General features: G+C 43.2%; 2 protein-coding genes across 2 annotated transcripts in view; one reads left to right on the top strand and one right to left on the bottom strand.

The window, feature by feature from the left end:
* CUNH11orf24 (chromosome unknown C11orf24 homolog) overlaps positions 1–14,621 on the top strand; it is a 36,215-nt gene that overhangs the window by 16,866 nt on the left and 4,728 nt on the right. Inside the window, exons 3-5 of the mRNA XM_015890447.3 lie at positions 7,571–7,703; positions 12,765–13,001; positions 14,382–14,495. Coding sequence (XP_015745933.2) covers positions 12,845–13,001; positions 14,382–14,495 — 271 coding nt within the window. The 5' untranslated portion in view covers positions 7,571–7,703; positions 12,765–12,844. The remainder of the gene's footprint in view (positions 1–7,570; positions 7,704–12,764; positions 13,002–14,381; positions 14,496–14,621) is intronic.
* The window catches only part of LOC148214999 (syncytin-1-like), a 102,322-nt gene that overhangs the window by 10,264 nt on the left and 77,437 nt on the right, over positions 1–14,621 (bottom strand). The gene's annotated exons all lie outside the window — the stretch shown is intronic.

The raw sequence follows: 14,621 nt of genomic DNA on the forward strand, positions 1-14,621 counted from the left end.
TAGAGCGTTTCAGCACAGAAGCAAGGCAAACCTGGCTACATGTCTGGATAGCATGTTCTCTTTGAGCCTGAGAAAGAGAAAGGGAGAAAAAAAACATAATTGGGAGATCACTTTCTGCTTGAATGCAGATGTCAACTAGGGGTCCCTGGTGAGCTGAGCTTTGAGTTGCAGCTCTTTCAGGTTCTACAACAGGGTATGAAAAGCAAAGAATTTGTTCCCTGATGGATATTGTGCATTTTAATTTCACTTGTGGCTTTCAGTCATGATTAGGCCCTGGAAGACAACATTCCAGTTTCAAAGTAGATTTTTATTGCTTGCTGGTGTTTATATTGATAGATTTATTGTCTAATTCTGCTATTAGTATAATTGTGCTTAGCAGTTCATTTTTCTTTATATTAAACTGGACTGCTTCAGGTATTCCAAACCAAGCGAAGTCTTAGAAATGGAACTGTACCCCAGTCATTTTTCATTGGAAAGTCTTCAAAGAGCAATGGAGTCTAGAAACTTCTAGAATGTTTTAGTGAACAAAACAATTTGAAATGTGGAGAGTAAGGGAGAGCCATGCATAAAATCTCTCTACAAAGAGGAATGATCCACTAGAGCACAGCTTTTGTTCACAGATGGTATTATACTGCTTTGCTTTGAGTTTGATTTGTGCTCTGACCTATTAGACATGAGTCATCTACCATTCTACTATGTCTTTATTTCTCTTTTTTCTGAGATATCTTCCTTAGGGAAAGATGAGTTTTTTCTCAGATGTTCTGTCTTCTTGAACTTGAATTCATATAAAAGGGTGTTGTAGAGGTTTATTATAGGGATAGCTTCCCAGATATGCTTAGACTACCATTTTGATTCCTAGCTATCATCGTTGTGGTTTCAGAACACCTCTTGAGGGCACCAGTTAGGGGAAAGCTGCTTTCAAATGCAAACTTTGTGAGCTCTGTTTGTTGACATTTTATGAGGTTGATTTATAGGCTTCTATCATTAGGCACACAGGTAGTCCTCATTTAACAACGCTAATTGGGATTGGAAACTCTGTAGTTAAGCAACACAGTCATAAGTAAAAAAAACCCCACATGACTGTACCACTTAGCAACAGCAGTTCTGGCAGTCCCAGTTGCTGTCATTAAGCGAGGACCATATGGGTCATTAAGCAACGACCTTATGTGACCACGACTTCCAGCTGGCTTCCCCATTGACTTTGCTTGCAGGGAAGCCAGTAGGGAAGTTCGCAAATCATGATCACATGACTGCAGGAATGCTGTGATGGTCGTAGGTATGAGGTCCAGACAGAGCTATCACTCGTTCAGCATTGTTGTAAGTTTGAATGGTCACTGAATGAGTGGTTGTTAAACAAGGACCACCTGTATGTGTGCATTGGTTGACACTGAAGAATTCTTGATAGACATAAAGAATCGCAACTGATGACTCTCCAACATTTAGTCTGCATATCATCTGTGATTTGGTGTGTTTTTAATTTCCACAGTGGGCAGTCATCCAAACAAGCAGTTTGTGTCTTTTCTGCTGATGCCTTTTGCCCCTCAGCCACAGTCTTTAGTATACCTGATGTGTTCTAGGCCATTCCTTACTCCAGGGGACAACTTCTTCCAGGGTTGCAATCATAAATTGAATTAATATTTAGATCTCTGAGAGCTATAGAGATATTGCTGGTAAAGGGGCAGAGCCAACTTTTAACCCTTCTTTATTACTGGGGGATTAGTTATTATAGGTCTGTAACACACTTAACAGAGTGTGCTGCTTAAATTGTTTTTAAAAAGGAAAAAACCACCAAGCATTGCTATTTTCTACCAGATTTACACAATCTTAGTAAGCTCTGAAGATAATCAGTGGAATGTGAAGTGGAATATAGCTGTGATTTGCTCCTCTTCCCCTTAGTCTCTCATATTCCTATTTCTTTAGAAATTCAAAGTGACTAAGCAGGTGGCTATGTTTTTATGAAGCTGCTCTCACATGCTGCTTCAGACAGCATCTACCTAGATAGGGGTTTCATCCTATTTCCTTATTATAGCAGTCCAGAGAAGAGAACTGGAGTAAATATAATACAGCAGATTGATGCTCGAAATCTGAATTGGACCCTCCTGATGATTTATGGGTTAATTACGGTACTCTTTTCCTACAAGTAAAGTAAGGTCAATGCCTGCATTGCCAAGACAGGATTTTAGGGATCCAGAAAATATGTAAACTGAATGCTTCCCAACAATAAAAATGTTTTGTAAGGATTATATATTAAAGTTAACCCTGTTCTTTGATGGTGCAGCAGGAAATACAGCAAAACAGAGTTGCATCAGCAATCTGTTTGCAGCTGGAAAGACACTCTGTTCATACCCAAAAGACTTATGCTGCAATTGCAGTGGAAATTGGGGTGGAGGCAGGGGGAGTGAAGCTATGAAATAGAGATGTTTGCAAAGTTTTAAATCAAGCCATTTAATAATGTTAGTGGAACAAATGGTTGGTGAAGAAGAAAAGAAAACACTCTGCTTTGTAAATCTTCAACTGTGAGAATTTTTTTTTAAGTTCAATAAAGAAACTACTTGGAAGATAAAAGCTAGGAGTATGAGCAACATTAAGTTGGATCATACTAGGTTTGTAGTCTGGCTATAGGAGGATTCTCCATGTTATATTTATTTATTCTAAATGTATAAATCTCTATCAAAAGACTTATGTAACAAAAATATTAAAGTAATGGACAGTATGACAAAAATCCCTCATAAAATACAATACAAAGGAATAAAAGAGCATTAAAATTAGCACTACAAAACTTGAAACACCCAGACAAACACAAAACCTTTAATTTGGCACTGTAAGTTTGTTTTACTCTAGGTGTCAGGCTCTTTGGCATCTGCTTCAAATTAAGAGTGATTCTTTTCCAAGCATGATTCTCACAAAATCTCTTTAGCAAGATGTATTGGGAAGAAAAAGATGGGTTATAAGAATTTCAGCAACTGAACAATTTCCCATCTAGAACCAATACGTCCCATTTTCTTTCTTACTGCTTTTTCTGTGAACTGGGAGAGTAGTGAGTCTTTTCACTGATCAGGAAGGAGCATACAGCTGGTTTACTTACCTAATGGTCTCCTGATCTTTATTAGTCTGGGAGCTGACCATTATACTACAGCTACCATAGCTGGGCTGTGAAAGTCTAGACAACCACTTTGTATCTCTCAGCTGTTAAGCTAAGAGATACAAACTCTATACTTGGTGCAATGTAGTGGTCATCCAGATTTTGGGGGGGGGGATTATTCCTCAAATGGGATAATATAGAAATAATTGTTTCTTTGGTTACCATATGACTATTGATAAACATTTTGATAAAAACCTCTGTATGTCTTATTTAACCTAGGACTTATTTAACTATGTGCGTCCAAAACTGGTTAATACTTTAAAGAGAAATCAGCTCCTTGAATTGAGCCTGCAAGCAAACAACTTCATCTTCCTTAGAAGCAAACAGTCTTAATTAACGTTTTAGCAGCTACATTCTGTGCAAATTAAATCCTCTGAGTTATCCTAAGGATAGCCCCACATACAAATTCATGACATTAAGAGTACAGCTGGGAGCTTACCAGAGTATGAGCTACTGTCAGACTGTTCTTATACACAGACGATCATAGGTGGCAAGCCTGGACTTCACCCAGAAGTGACAAAGAAGTACTAGGGAACTACTAGTACTAGTATCTATGGAAGTACTGGGCCCAGGAATGCCCACATTGCACATCTACGATTTCAAGAGGAGTATGTTTCTATCTAGAATAGGGTGCGCCCCATATTTGGATATTAGAACTAACTGCCCATTAGGCTATCTTATACCTTTCAGCTTCAAGTCATTTGCCCTCATCCAGCCACGTTCAGGCACTAGTTCAGCTTCTGATTCAAATGGTGAGAAAGAGAGTTGATTTCTCTCTACATGTTGATGGTGTGTCATCATTCCAAATCCTCTCATGAGCTTACTTTTTAGCTTCATACAGTATGGGAGAAAAGACTGAATCTTGTGGGATCCAGATTGTTAGCACAAATGTCAGCAGGAAGTACCTTGAAATTTTGTTATCGTATTCCCTCCCCTTAATTCAGAGATGGTTCACCAAAAGAGCAAGACCAGAGACTATCTGCCTTCCCTGCTGCTTTTGGGGAAGAGTATGAGTGAGATCAGAGGCCCAGTCATGCCACACAATGACTGCCTTTCTGAAGGACGTTACACCTCTTCTCATGCTCTGCTCTGCTCTGTGAGGCCTCCAGAACTCTGTCTTTTGCCTGCCTCCTGGTCTCCTCCTCTCTTTTTTGCTAGTACAAGTTGCTTGTTATGGTGGTTGTAGGAGAGATGATTAGACAGAATGTGAAATGCAGTAGGTTGAAGCCAGATGGACACCAATATCTCCTTTTGAAAGCATTGACTGAGCCCTCATTATATAGACCATTTCTATGGAAAGATAAAAAAGGCAGAATATCAGTTTTTAAAACCAGTGTAGCAAAACCAGATTTTCTGTCGTATTTTGAGTTATATGATTAGAAGATTGCTGCTTAGGTTGAAACATTTTGGAAAACAATTCGCAAGTATTTACAATATGTAAGAATTGAATCTTCCACATTACTGTACTGTATAAAAGGCCTATCTCTACCACATTTTTTACATTCCACGCTCAGGCTTGAAATACTTTGTATTGCAATGAGAGTTTTAGTAATGAGCCAAATTCTTACAAACTTCACTGGTTTCTTTTTCAGTACTACTTGGCATCCCAAAGGATCCCATTTCTACCTCTGTAGATATTGATTCTGCTTGTTCCTCAGCTTGAAGGCATAATTATTTTATATGTTCTATAGGAGTAAGTTATTTCTGTGATTGAAAATACCTAATGAATTCTATTGTGATTGCTGTTTTAAAAACATTGGCCTGATGGGCTGTACAGTAGTATCTCTTTCGTGATGTATCATGGTAGCAATTCTCTTTTAAAGTCTCATTCTGGTGCAAGAGGCAGATGATGATGCACACAACACTGTATATGTTTATAGTGACACACATATCACAAAACTTGGTGCATTTGAAGTCCCTGGCATTTTACCACATTTTACTACCTATAGATACAAGTGCCAACTGATGCTATTTCACGTTGCTTTTTTCTTCCAAGCATAATGTGCTATGCCAGTCAGCCAGATGTCAAGTACCAGAATAAAACATTTGGAAAGAGTACCTTTTTTATATTTAAAAAAAGAATGAAGCCTGTCAACACTATAAATATCTTGAAGATGGAGCATGCAATTAACAGGATTTTGAAACACACAGAATTAATGTTTATGCCTTGTGCATAACTTTGTAATTTTTGTCTGTTTCTGAATGACTATACATTATATTTTGATCATATCATAAGGATTGAATTCATTATTAAAACTGTAGGTTGTGATTCTTAAAATCTTGAGGGCTTTTGCTTATGGTACAGTATGTGGTAGGTTCTGTTCTTTAGAACTCTAGGTCCAGGAAGACATGTGGAGTAACCCTGCCAGATGGTGTAAACCCTGATGAGCTAAAAGGACAAATGATCTGAATATCTTACATTGGTAAAGGTGAATTTCCACAGCCCTGAAATGTGGACTAAGTTTCAATCATTTCTATTTTCTCAGTATCTCTCAAAAATCATTGATTTAATGGAATTATCATTCCATTAAGTAGTCTTACCATCTGTTTAAAGCTTTTGCAATGTCCACATTTTACAATTTTAAAGAATCCACATATAGTGTAAATGTGTTCTGAGGAGAGCCTAATTTTATCTTCAGTTGTTTCAGACTCAACTGTGAACATCACTGTGTTCAGATATCATGACTGAAATAACTGAGCTCATTCTGGGATTTTTCTCCTTCCACCGTTCTTTATCAAACCCGAAGAAAAGTTCTGAGGGTCTCAGAATTTTGCACGTTACTTTGTGCCATTTCAATTGGTCCTAGTGAAGATATAATCTGTTGCTGCTTGTATCAGTTTGTCTCTATATAGTCACAGTCGATTAAACCCCAAAGCATCATTCCAAGTTCTTCAAGGATTCATTCCAAACTTATTTCTCCCTTTAAAACAGAAAAGTCTTTTTCTATGGTCATCCATCAAGAGCCAGATAGTACAATTCAGAAATTTCCGCACTGTCATATGCTTTAGCCTGCCTTAACAGAAGCAGTATCCATCAATTACAGCCTAATAATGTAATTTTCTAAAGCCTCTGTAAGATAGTTTTACACCAGTTATTTGAAGTCCAGCTGGAACCCCTTATTATAGGATACATTTTTGTAAACTGATATATGTTATTGATTATGTGCCATCAGGTCATTTTCAACTCCTAGCGACCACATAGATAGGTTTTATCCAGGACAATCTACTCCTAACCTGGTCTTTTAGGTCTTCCAATGGTGTACCCATCACCACTCTGAGTCCATCCACCTTGCTGCTGGTCGTCCTCTTCTCTTTCCTTCCACCTTTCCCAGCATTACAGCCTTTTCCAGAGAGCTGTGTTCCATGTTCCTACTGTAATTCTATCTTTGTAGCTTTGGATTATCTTTTCCTGTATGGCAACATCAGCAGCTAGATGTCTTGAAGGCTTTGATCTAGCCATGTCATAAACACCATTAGTACTCTGAAAGATTCTCAGCTCTTCCTCAATAGCACGTTGAGTGCCATCCGACTTGAGGGACACATCATCCGACATTATATCGTCAATCATTTTATATTTTCTATCCATGTGGCTTTCTTGATAAAAATACAGGAGTAGTTTACCATTGCTTTCTTCCATGTAGTGTGAATTGATGCCTTTGCCATTGTCACTAAAGTGATCGTCTGCTTCTGGCATCTTCCTATATCGCCTGCTTGCTTTAGCTGGGCAGCTGGAATGACCTTCACATCTTGGGTGACCCTGCTGGGAATATATACTCTTGGCATACATTCCTGAAGTTCTTCGCTCATCCCTCCCAGGAACATCCCCCAGCCCCAGCAGGACTGTGTTAACTTATGTTATAGGTTCTCCATAACACAGTTACCTTTTTAAAATTTGAATGCAAGATCTGTCTTGCCAAATGATTTATTCCTTGATTTTTAAGATATTGTAGGCACTCCATTTCAAAATGGAGTAAAATTCCAGTTCTAACTCCATGTACACAAGTGCCATTCTTGTGTCATAAATATTAAGAGTGCTTCTCTTTTAAGTTAAAGCATAAATAAAATTGCTACATATATCTTGTTGTGCATTAGTGTGTCCATCCTGTCATATATAGAAGGGGCATTTTCAGAAGTCAGACCAAGGACAGGCTTTATAGAAGAATGGACTACCTGTGGTATATAAATTCAATTTTTGTCATTGTAGTTATTGGCATTAAATGTTTAGTGAGAAGAATAATATTGTAATCATTCATAGAGAGACTGTTCTCTGTCTAGATATCTCCATTTTAAGTGTTTTTAAATCCCAAATGTGCTTGCTTTTGCCTTGTATAAAGTTTTTCAAATTATATTACATAAACTACCTCAGAAAGAATCATTAGAGTTTCAGAAAATGTATTTTAGCATGTTGGCCCTGTTTATATTTTCCAGGTGCTAAGGAGGTAACTTTGGAGCTGGTTTTCTGTTGTGAGAGCCTTCTATCCTACATGGCTCAAAATTCTTCCTGCAATATTTCAGCCAACATAGTAAAGTAGCGATTCAGATGCCTCCTAGCCTTGTGTTGGTAAGTATGGATTCCTAAAATAGTTGAATGAAAATTCTTTCTTAAACATTTTGAATTTTATGTTTTCTTGCTGACTTAGCCATGTGGTTACATATTGCATCTGAAGAATTCAAGCTAACCAGTTAGATGGGAAAGATGGGATAATAGGAAATGTGAAAAGCATTGCAAAGTACTCTCTATGACTATTGCTGGCAGTACATGGGAGAGCTGCAATATTAATATCCATTTTCCAAATAATAATTTTAGTATGCAAAATCCAAACTGGATAGGCCAATAGCATAAGATTTTTAAATTTTATTTACTTATTTACTTATTAAATTTGTATGCCACCCATCTCCCCACAATGGGTGACTCTGGGCAGCTCACAGTTAAAACCAGAAACCCCATCAACAATTAAAAATACCCCATAAATAGTTAAAATAAATTAAACCATTAAAAATCAAATAAAGACAACAAACCCTGTACATAAATACTAAAAACATTCAAGATGATGGCGGGGGCAAGGTCAATCACCCCACCAGCCATCTCCACAGGTGCAGGCCCCCCTCTGGCCCCCAGGCCTTCTGGCAGAGCCAGGATTTGATCTCTTTCCTGAAGGCCATGAGGGAGCGGGCACACCGCACCTTAGGCGGCAAGATGTTCCATAGGGCGGGCGCTACAGCAGAAAAGGCTCTCTGCCTAGACCCCACCAATCAAAATTCCTTGACGGGTGGGGTCTGCAACCTGCCCCTTCTGCTGGACCGAGTGGGGCGGGCTGAGATGACCAGGGCGAGGCGGTTCCTCAGATAACCTGGTCCCATGCCATGAAGGGCTTTAAAGGTGATGACCAACACCTTGAATTGGACCTGGAAACAAACTGGCAACCAATGCAGCTCACGCAACAGGGGTGTTATACGTGCCCTCCTAGGGGCATTAAGAACTGTCCGCGCCGCTGCATTCTGCACCAGCTGTAGCTTCCAGATACTCTTCAAGGGTAGCCCCATGTAGAGCACGTTACAGTAATCCAACCGGGAGGTGACCAGGGCATGAGTGACCGTGCGGAGGGCCTCCTGATTGAGGAAGGGGCGTAACTGCCGCACAACACGAAGTTGCGCAAAGGCCCTCCTAGCCACGACTGCCACCTGCTCTTCGAACAGGAGTCATGAGTCCAGGAGGACCCCCAGATTACGCACTGGGTCTGTCTGGGGTAGTGCGACCCCATCAAGAACCAAAGATGATAAACTCCTAGATCGTGAGGCTCCCTGTACCCACAGCCACTCCGTCTTACCATGGTTCAGTTGAAGTCTGTTGGCCCCCATCCAGGCCCCTACAGCCTCCAGGCACCGCGAGAGGGTAGTCACAGCATCAGTTAGGTCACCCGGGATGGAGATGTATAATTGGGTAACATCAGCATACTGATGATACCTCATCCCATGGTGCCAGATGATCTCACCCAACAGTTTCATGTAGATGTTAAATAGGAGCAGCGAAAGCACTGAACCTTGAGGCACCCCACAGAGTAGGGGCCGTGGGTTGGACCTCTCACTCCCTATCAACACTGATTGGGTTCGGCCTTGGAGGAAGGAGCTGAACCAGCACAACACTGTGCCACTCAGCCCCAACTCCTGCAGCTGACCCAAAAGGATACCATGGTCGATGATATCGAAAGCCGCCGAGAGGTCAAGAAGAGCAAGGATGGATGCACTACCCCCATCCTGCTCTCACCAGAGATCATCCAAAAGTGTGACCAATGCTGTTTCTGTCCCATAACTGGGCCTGAACCCTGACTGATAGGGGTCCAGATAATCCATTTCCTCCAGGATCCTCTGAAGCTGCCGCGCGATCACCTTTTCTACCACCTTTCCTAGAAAGGGAAGGTGGGAGACTGGATGAAAATTGTCCAGAAGGGTGGGATCTAGTGATAGTTTCTTGAGGAGGGGGCAGACCAAAGCCTCCTTGAAAGGCTTCAGGAACACCCCCTCCTGCATGGATGAATTGACCACCGCCAGTATCCACCTTAAGGTCACCTCCTTGGTGGCTTTAACTAACCAGGAGGGACAAGGATCTAAAATACAGGTTGCCGCACTAACAGCCCCAAGGACCCTGTCCACTTCCTTAGGGCCACAGGATCAAACCGTTCCCAGATAACTGGGTAAGAACGTTCCCTGGGCAACTCCACTGCACCCGCCACATGCTTGGCCTCCAACTGAGAATGGATCTGAGCAATTTTATCTGTCAGGTGTTCAGCAAATTCCTCTGCATGGCCCTGTAAATAGTCCTCTGAGCCCTCCCTACCCAGGAGGGACCGAGTGACCTAAACAGGGCTGCCGGGTGACACTCTAAGGATGCAATAAGAGCGAAATACTGGCATTTCGCCACCCTTACTGCCACTAGGTAGGCCTTAATAGCGGCTCTAACCTGTGTTCAGTCGGACTCATCTTTAGTTTTCCGCCAGCGGTGCTCTAGACGTCTTAGCCCTTTTCAGCTCCCTTAACTCCTCCGTAAACCACAGGGAGTGCCAGGGGCGATGGGCCAAGAGAGGCCGCACAGGCATGATCCTGTCCAAGGCTCCAGTCACCTCCTTATTCCAGGCTGCAGCCAGGGCCTCCCCTGGACCATGCAGCAAGGCCTCAGGAACAACCCAGCTCCCTTTGGAACCCATGCGGGTCCATCAATCGCCGGGGGCAGACCATTTGAATAGGTCCCGCCTCCCTGCGGAGGGGGGCAGCATCGGAGAATCTCACGGCCACCAGGGAGTGGTCTGACAATGACAGAGGGGATAATATAAAATCCCCCACCAGATCACGCTGCCACTGCTCTGACAAGAAAACCGTGTCTGGAGTGTGACCACTGTCCCGAGTCAGCCACAGATGACCATGGCTGCCATGAACTCCTGGGCTGCCTCCAAGGCCAACCCCAGGGACGGCAGATTAAAGTCCCCCAAGACCATAAGTCTGGGGAACTCCACTGCCAACCCCGAGATGACCTCCAGTAGCTTGGGCAGGGAGGATGCTATGCAGCAGGGAGGCTGGTACAGTAGCAACACTCCCAACTGATCCCGTGTGCCCAACCTCAAGAACAGGGTCTCACATCCAGCAACTTGTGGAGCAGAGCCCCTGAAGGCCAGCAGAGATTCCCTGATGACCACTGCCACACCCCCTTCCCTGCCCTGGGTTCTCGGCTAGTGCCAAACCCTAAACCCAGCTGGACACAATTCTGAAAGGGCAACACCCCCTTTTGGTGTCAGCCAGGTCTTGGTAATGCATGTCAGGTCGGCCTGCTCCTCCCCAGTAAGGTTGTGAATAAGGGGGGCCTTATTATTGACTGACCTGGCATTCATCAGCAGTAGCTGAAAGCCCGGGCCTCTGTAGGGCTGCTGACCAGGGTCTGGGCTTGAGCCCCGAGGGCCAGAACACGCCACCAGTATAATCCATCAGGGGCGTCTTCCCCTGAAATGGCCTGCCCTCTGGCTCCTGTCATACTACCCCATGCCCATCACCACCTGAATACCCGCCCTGAACCGCCCAAGGTGCTCCTCCCCCCACCCTCCAACTTAAGGGGCCCACCATACCATACACCATACAGGGAAGAGGGGAAAAAGGGGGTGGGGAAACGAGCCCCTGTGGCACTTCAGCTAACTGCTCTCAGCGCCAACAGGGGCTCAATCACCCCAATTCCCCTTTCTCAAACACTCACCGTCTCTCCACCGACTTCTCTGACTGGCCAGAGAGTGGAGGCCACATTCACTCCTACCCTCTCCCCGTCTCCCACCCGGGCAGAGAGTAGCACATCTCACAAGCACACACCATCCACCCACACACCCCACAACCACTCGAGTCCCCCCAGCCTCTTCTCTAGGGGTAGGGGAAGCCCCTTGCCACGTAGGGGCTAGAATCCACAACCCCCAAGGTCCCAATGTCTCTGTGGGCTTCAGGTACTGTGGGCCCTTGGGCTCTGGCCTCCGCTCTACCGTTGGGTCTGCCTCAGCCTTGCCCTCATCGCCATTGTCCCACTGCTGTCGCCGGTGCTCCCACCACCAGTGCTACTACCACCAAAACCAGCACCTTTGGGCTGGGGCCCCAGCTCCGCCGACATTCCCGGCCCAGCTGGATCGGCTCCGGCATCACTCCCCTCGAGCCCAGGCATCGTTCTCGGCTTGAATGGCGCAGCCACGGCAGCCGCCACCAGCATTCTCCTGCTGCCAGTGCTGCAGCCGTCGCAGACTCCATCGACCCCCTGGGTCCAAGCGCCACCCGCTGCCACACTCGCCCCCGTTGCCCACATCCTCTCCTCTCCATTCTCAGCGTCCGAGAATATGATAAAGAAATGACCAGTAGGCTAAGGTGGCTTCTTAAATATAGGTTTGCCTTTTGGATAAGTAAAGTACTTGAAACAAGAGCAAATCATTACTTCTCAAGATAGCCTAAGGTACAGGTTTAAGGAATCCTGCTAGTGGTAATAAGGCAGGTTCCCCCTGCAAAAAACAATCACTAAAAGTGCTGTTCATTATTATAACCAGTAGCTGTGGGTCATGAACTGCACCCCATGGTATGAGATAGCATCTCTCTCTTGTAATTTCAGAATTTCCATAGTCCTTAGTTGTCCAACTAATTAATGATACTAACCAGCTAGATGGTGGATGTGTTAGTTAATGAGAGAGAGAGGAAAGTGCCTAAGGATCTTCCATTAACTTTAGTTTCCACACACAAATATTTTGTCCTACCCCATACAATCTTCCTTGCTCCTAGTTTTCTGTACCATTGAACAGCAGACAGGGAGGAAGGGAGAAATTCAGGGCCTTGGCCTCCTAATGAAGGTCTCCGAGGCCACATACAGGCTGCAGACTATTAACCGGTGTCCTTGGCAGTTCCGTTTGCTGGAGAAATAAAGAGTATTCTAAATTTGGGCTGCCTGTTGCTGTTGAATCACTTGCCGCATTTGACTTTCAGCGTTTGCAGATTTGTAGCAGTTATAAAAACTTCTGTGGACCTTAGAAAGGACACAGTAGCAAAACAGCTGAAAAAGCCTAAATATGCCACACAAGTGTTTGGAAAGTACAATGTGGTATTTTTCGTTTGGCAGACTGTGTCACTCAGTGTCCAGGAGTGGCTGGTAAATCTGGAAAACAATTTCCAAGTTTCCTTCCAAGTCCAGCCTTGAAGATGTGGACCGGGGTTATATTTTCTCTGTTGCTTTCTTTGTGTGTGTCTGATCAAGGGACTTCCATTTTAAAAGAGAGTGGTGCTGAGGTGACACACATGTATCTACTCAGTAACGAAAAGCATTGTGAACAAGCTTGTAAAGGCTCAACAGATTCAGGTCAGTCTACCATGCTTCATCCTAAATGTTTTCTTTGGAGATGTAATGTTCTCACCACGTTCCCATTATTGTAATTATGGTTTCTATAAATGGTAGCTAAATGATTTTACTGCTTTAGTTGGATTGGAAACAAAGCATCAGTTTCCCATGACTTGGCTTTTACAAGGGCTCAAATATAGAGCAGCCTTCGTGCATCCCGCTAGCTTAAACACTTGTGTTGCATTGCTTAACCCACTCTCTGTTTCAAACTTTGGTAAAGGTTCACATTCCTTTGTCTCCCTGTTACCATATTTGTCATTCTTTGGGGCCTGCCAAGCACTTAAAATCAAAATTGATCTTGGGTTCAAAAGTGATTCTATCTAGTTTCATGTAAAATGAGGATGTTCTAGAGTTAAGTCAGCCCTGACAGAGATGAAGCTTCTTTTTTGCTTTCTAAAAAGTCTTTAGGAAGGTGTTGACACACTGCTAATTCCATGTCCACTGCTGTGATTCAGCCCAGTAGCCCACAGAGAGGCAATTGTCCCCTCACAGACTTACAGCAATTTCTCCAGTCACTCTTCATACCTTTAATTCTGTTCTCTTCAAGTTCAACTGCCCGCAACTTATTTGCTTTTTCCATCTTAAGACATGTCCTTCTGCAGACAGTTGTTTAGTCTTAGTTAGCCCAATATTACCTATTTCCACCACATTTTTCTAGTTGCAGAGTAAAAGATACTAGGAACATTTGCACAAAACAAATGCTCCAGCGCCATATTTTGATCCATGGCTGAAGTGCAGAACTGACATATCCTTTTGGCTATATTTTCTGTGTATCTCTCTCTCTTCAGTTAGACAGTTAGGGGGACATTAAACAGCTATTCAGTGCCAAATTCCTTGCATTGTTTAACATGGATGGCTTACAGAAACTTTTTAACCAGCATTGCAGTGGACCTTTTCCTGAATAGCATTTGCTTATAAACAAGCATTATAGAACAATCTTGATCCCGAGGAAGGAGTTTAGTGGATAAATACAGTGTGATGTAAACTATTTGTGGGAGCTCCATTTTAATTCCAGTTCCAGGTGATTGCAGAACAAAAAAAGGCCACAACAAGATTCTGGGGTGGAAACAAAAGAAAAACTGAAACAGAAATGGATGGTGTTCATTTAACTTTGCTAAAGTATACTGTAAATAAATCCTTGTTTCAGTAATTCAGCCCTCCCTACCCTGGGTTTTGACCTCCAGTTCCCATCATCCCCAACACTGCCCATGCTGACTAGGTAGTTAGGAACTGTACCTCAAAGCATCTTGGAGGGCCTAGGTTGGCTGTTATTTGTTTTCTCCACAGTATTTGGTTTACTGCAAATGAAAGGCACGATGTGCTTTCTTTATGATTCTCCAGATAATCCTTACTGCTGGTCAGTGCTGTATCAGAGCCACTGTGTCCTTCTCCGCTGTCCTCAGCTGAGTGCATGTCAGAATACCAGCAGACAAGATATTAAAGAGCTAATGGGAGGTAAGGTGGACTTAGCAGAAGATTTTTGGCTTTAAAAATAATTTAAAAAGGAGTAGTTCGCAAGACAGTATTCTCTTACATTTACCATTCATATGTTTTTGGAATTTAAAAGTAGCTCCAGCAGAT

The sequence above is a fragment of the Python bivittatus genome, unplaced genomic scaffold (genome assembly GCF_059951505.1).
Source record: "Python bivittatus isolate LINGU-HERP-01145 unplaced genomic scaffold, Pbiv_v1 ctg000480_np1212, whole genome shotgun sequence".
Taxonomy (NCBI): Eukaryota; Metazoa; Chordata; class Lepidosauria; order Squamata; family Pythonidae; genus Python; species Python bivittatus.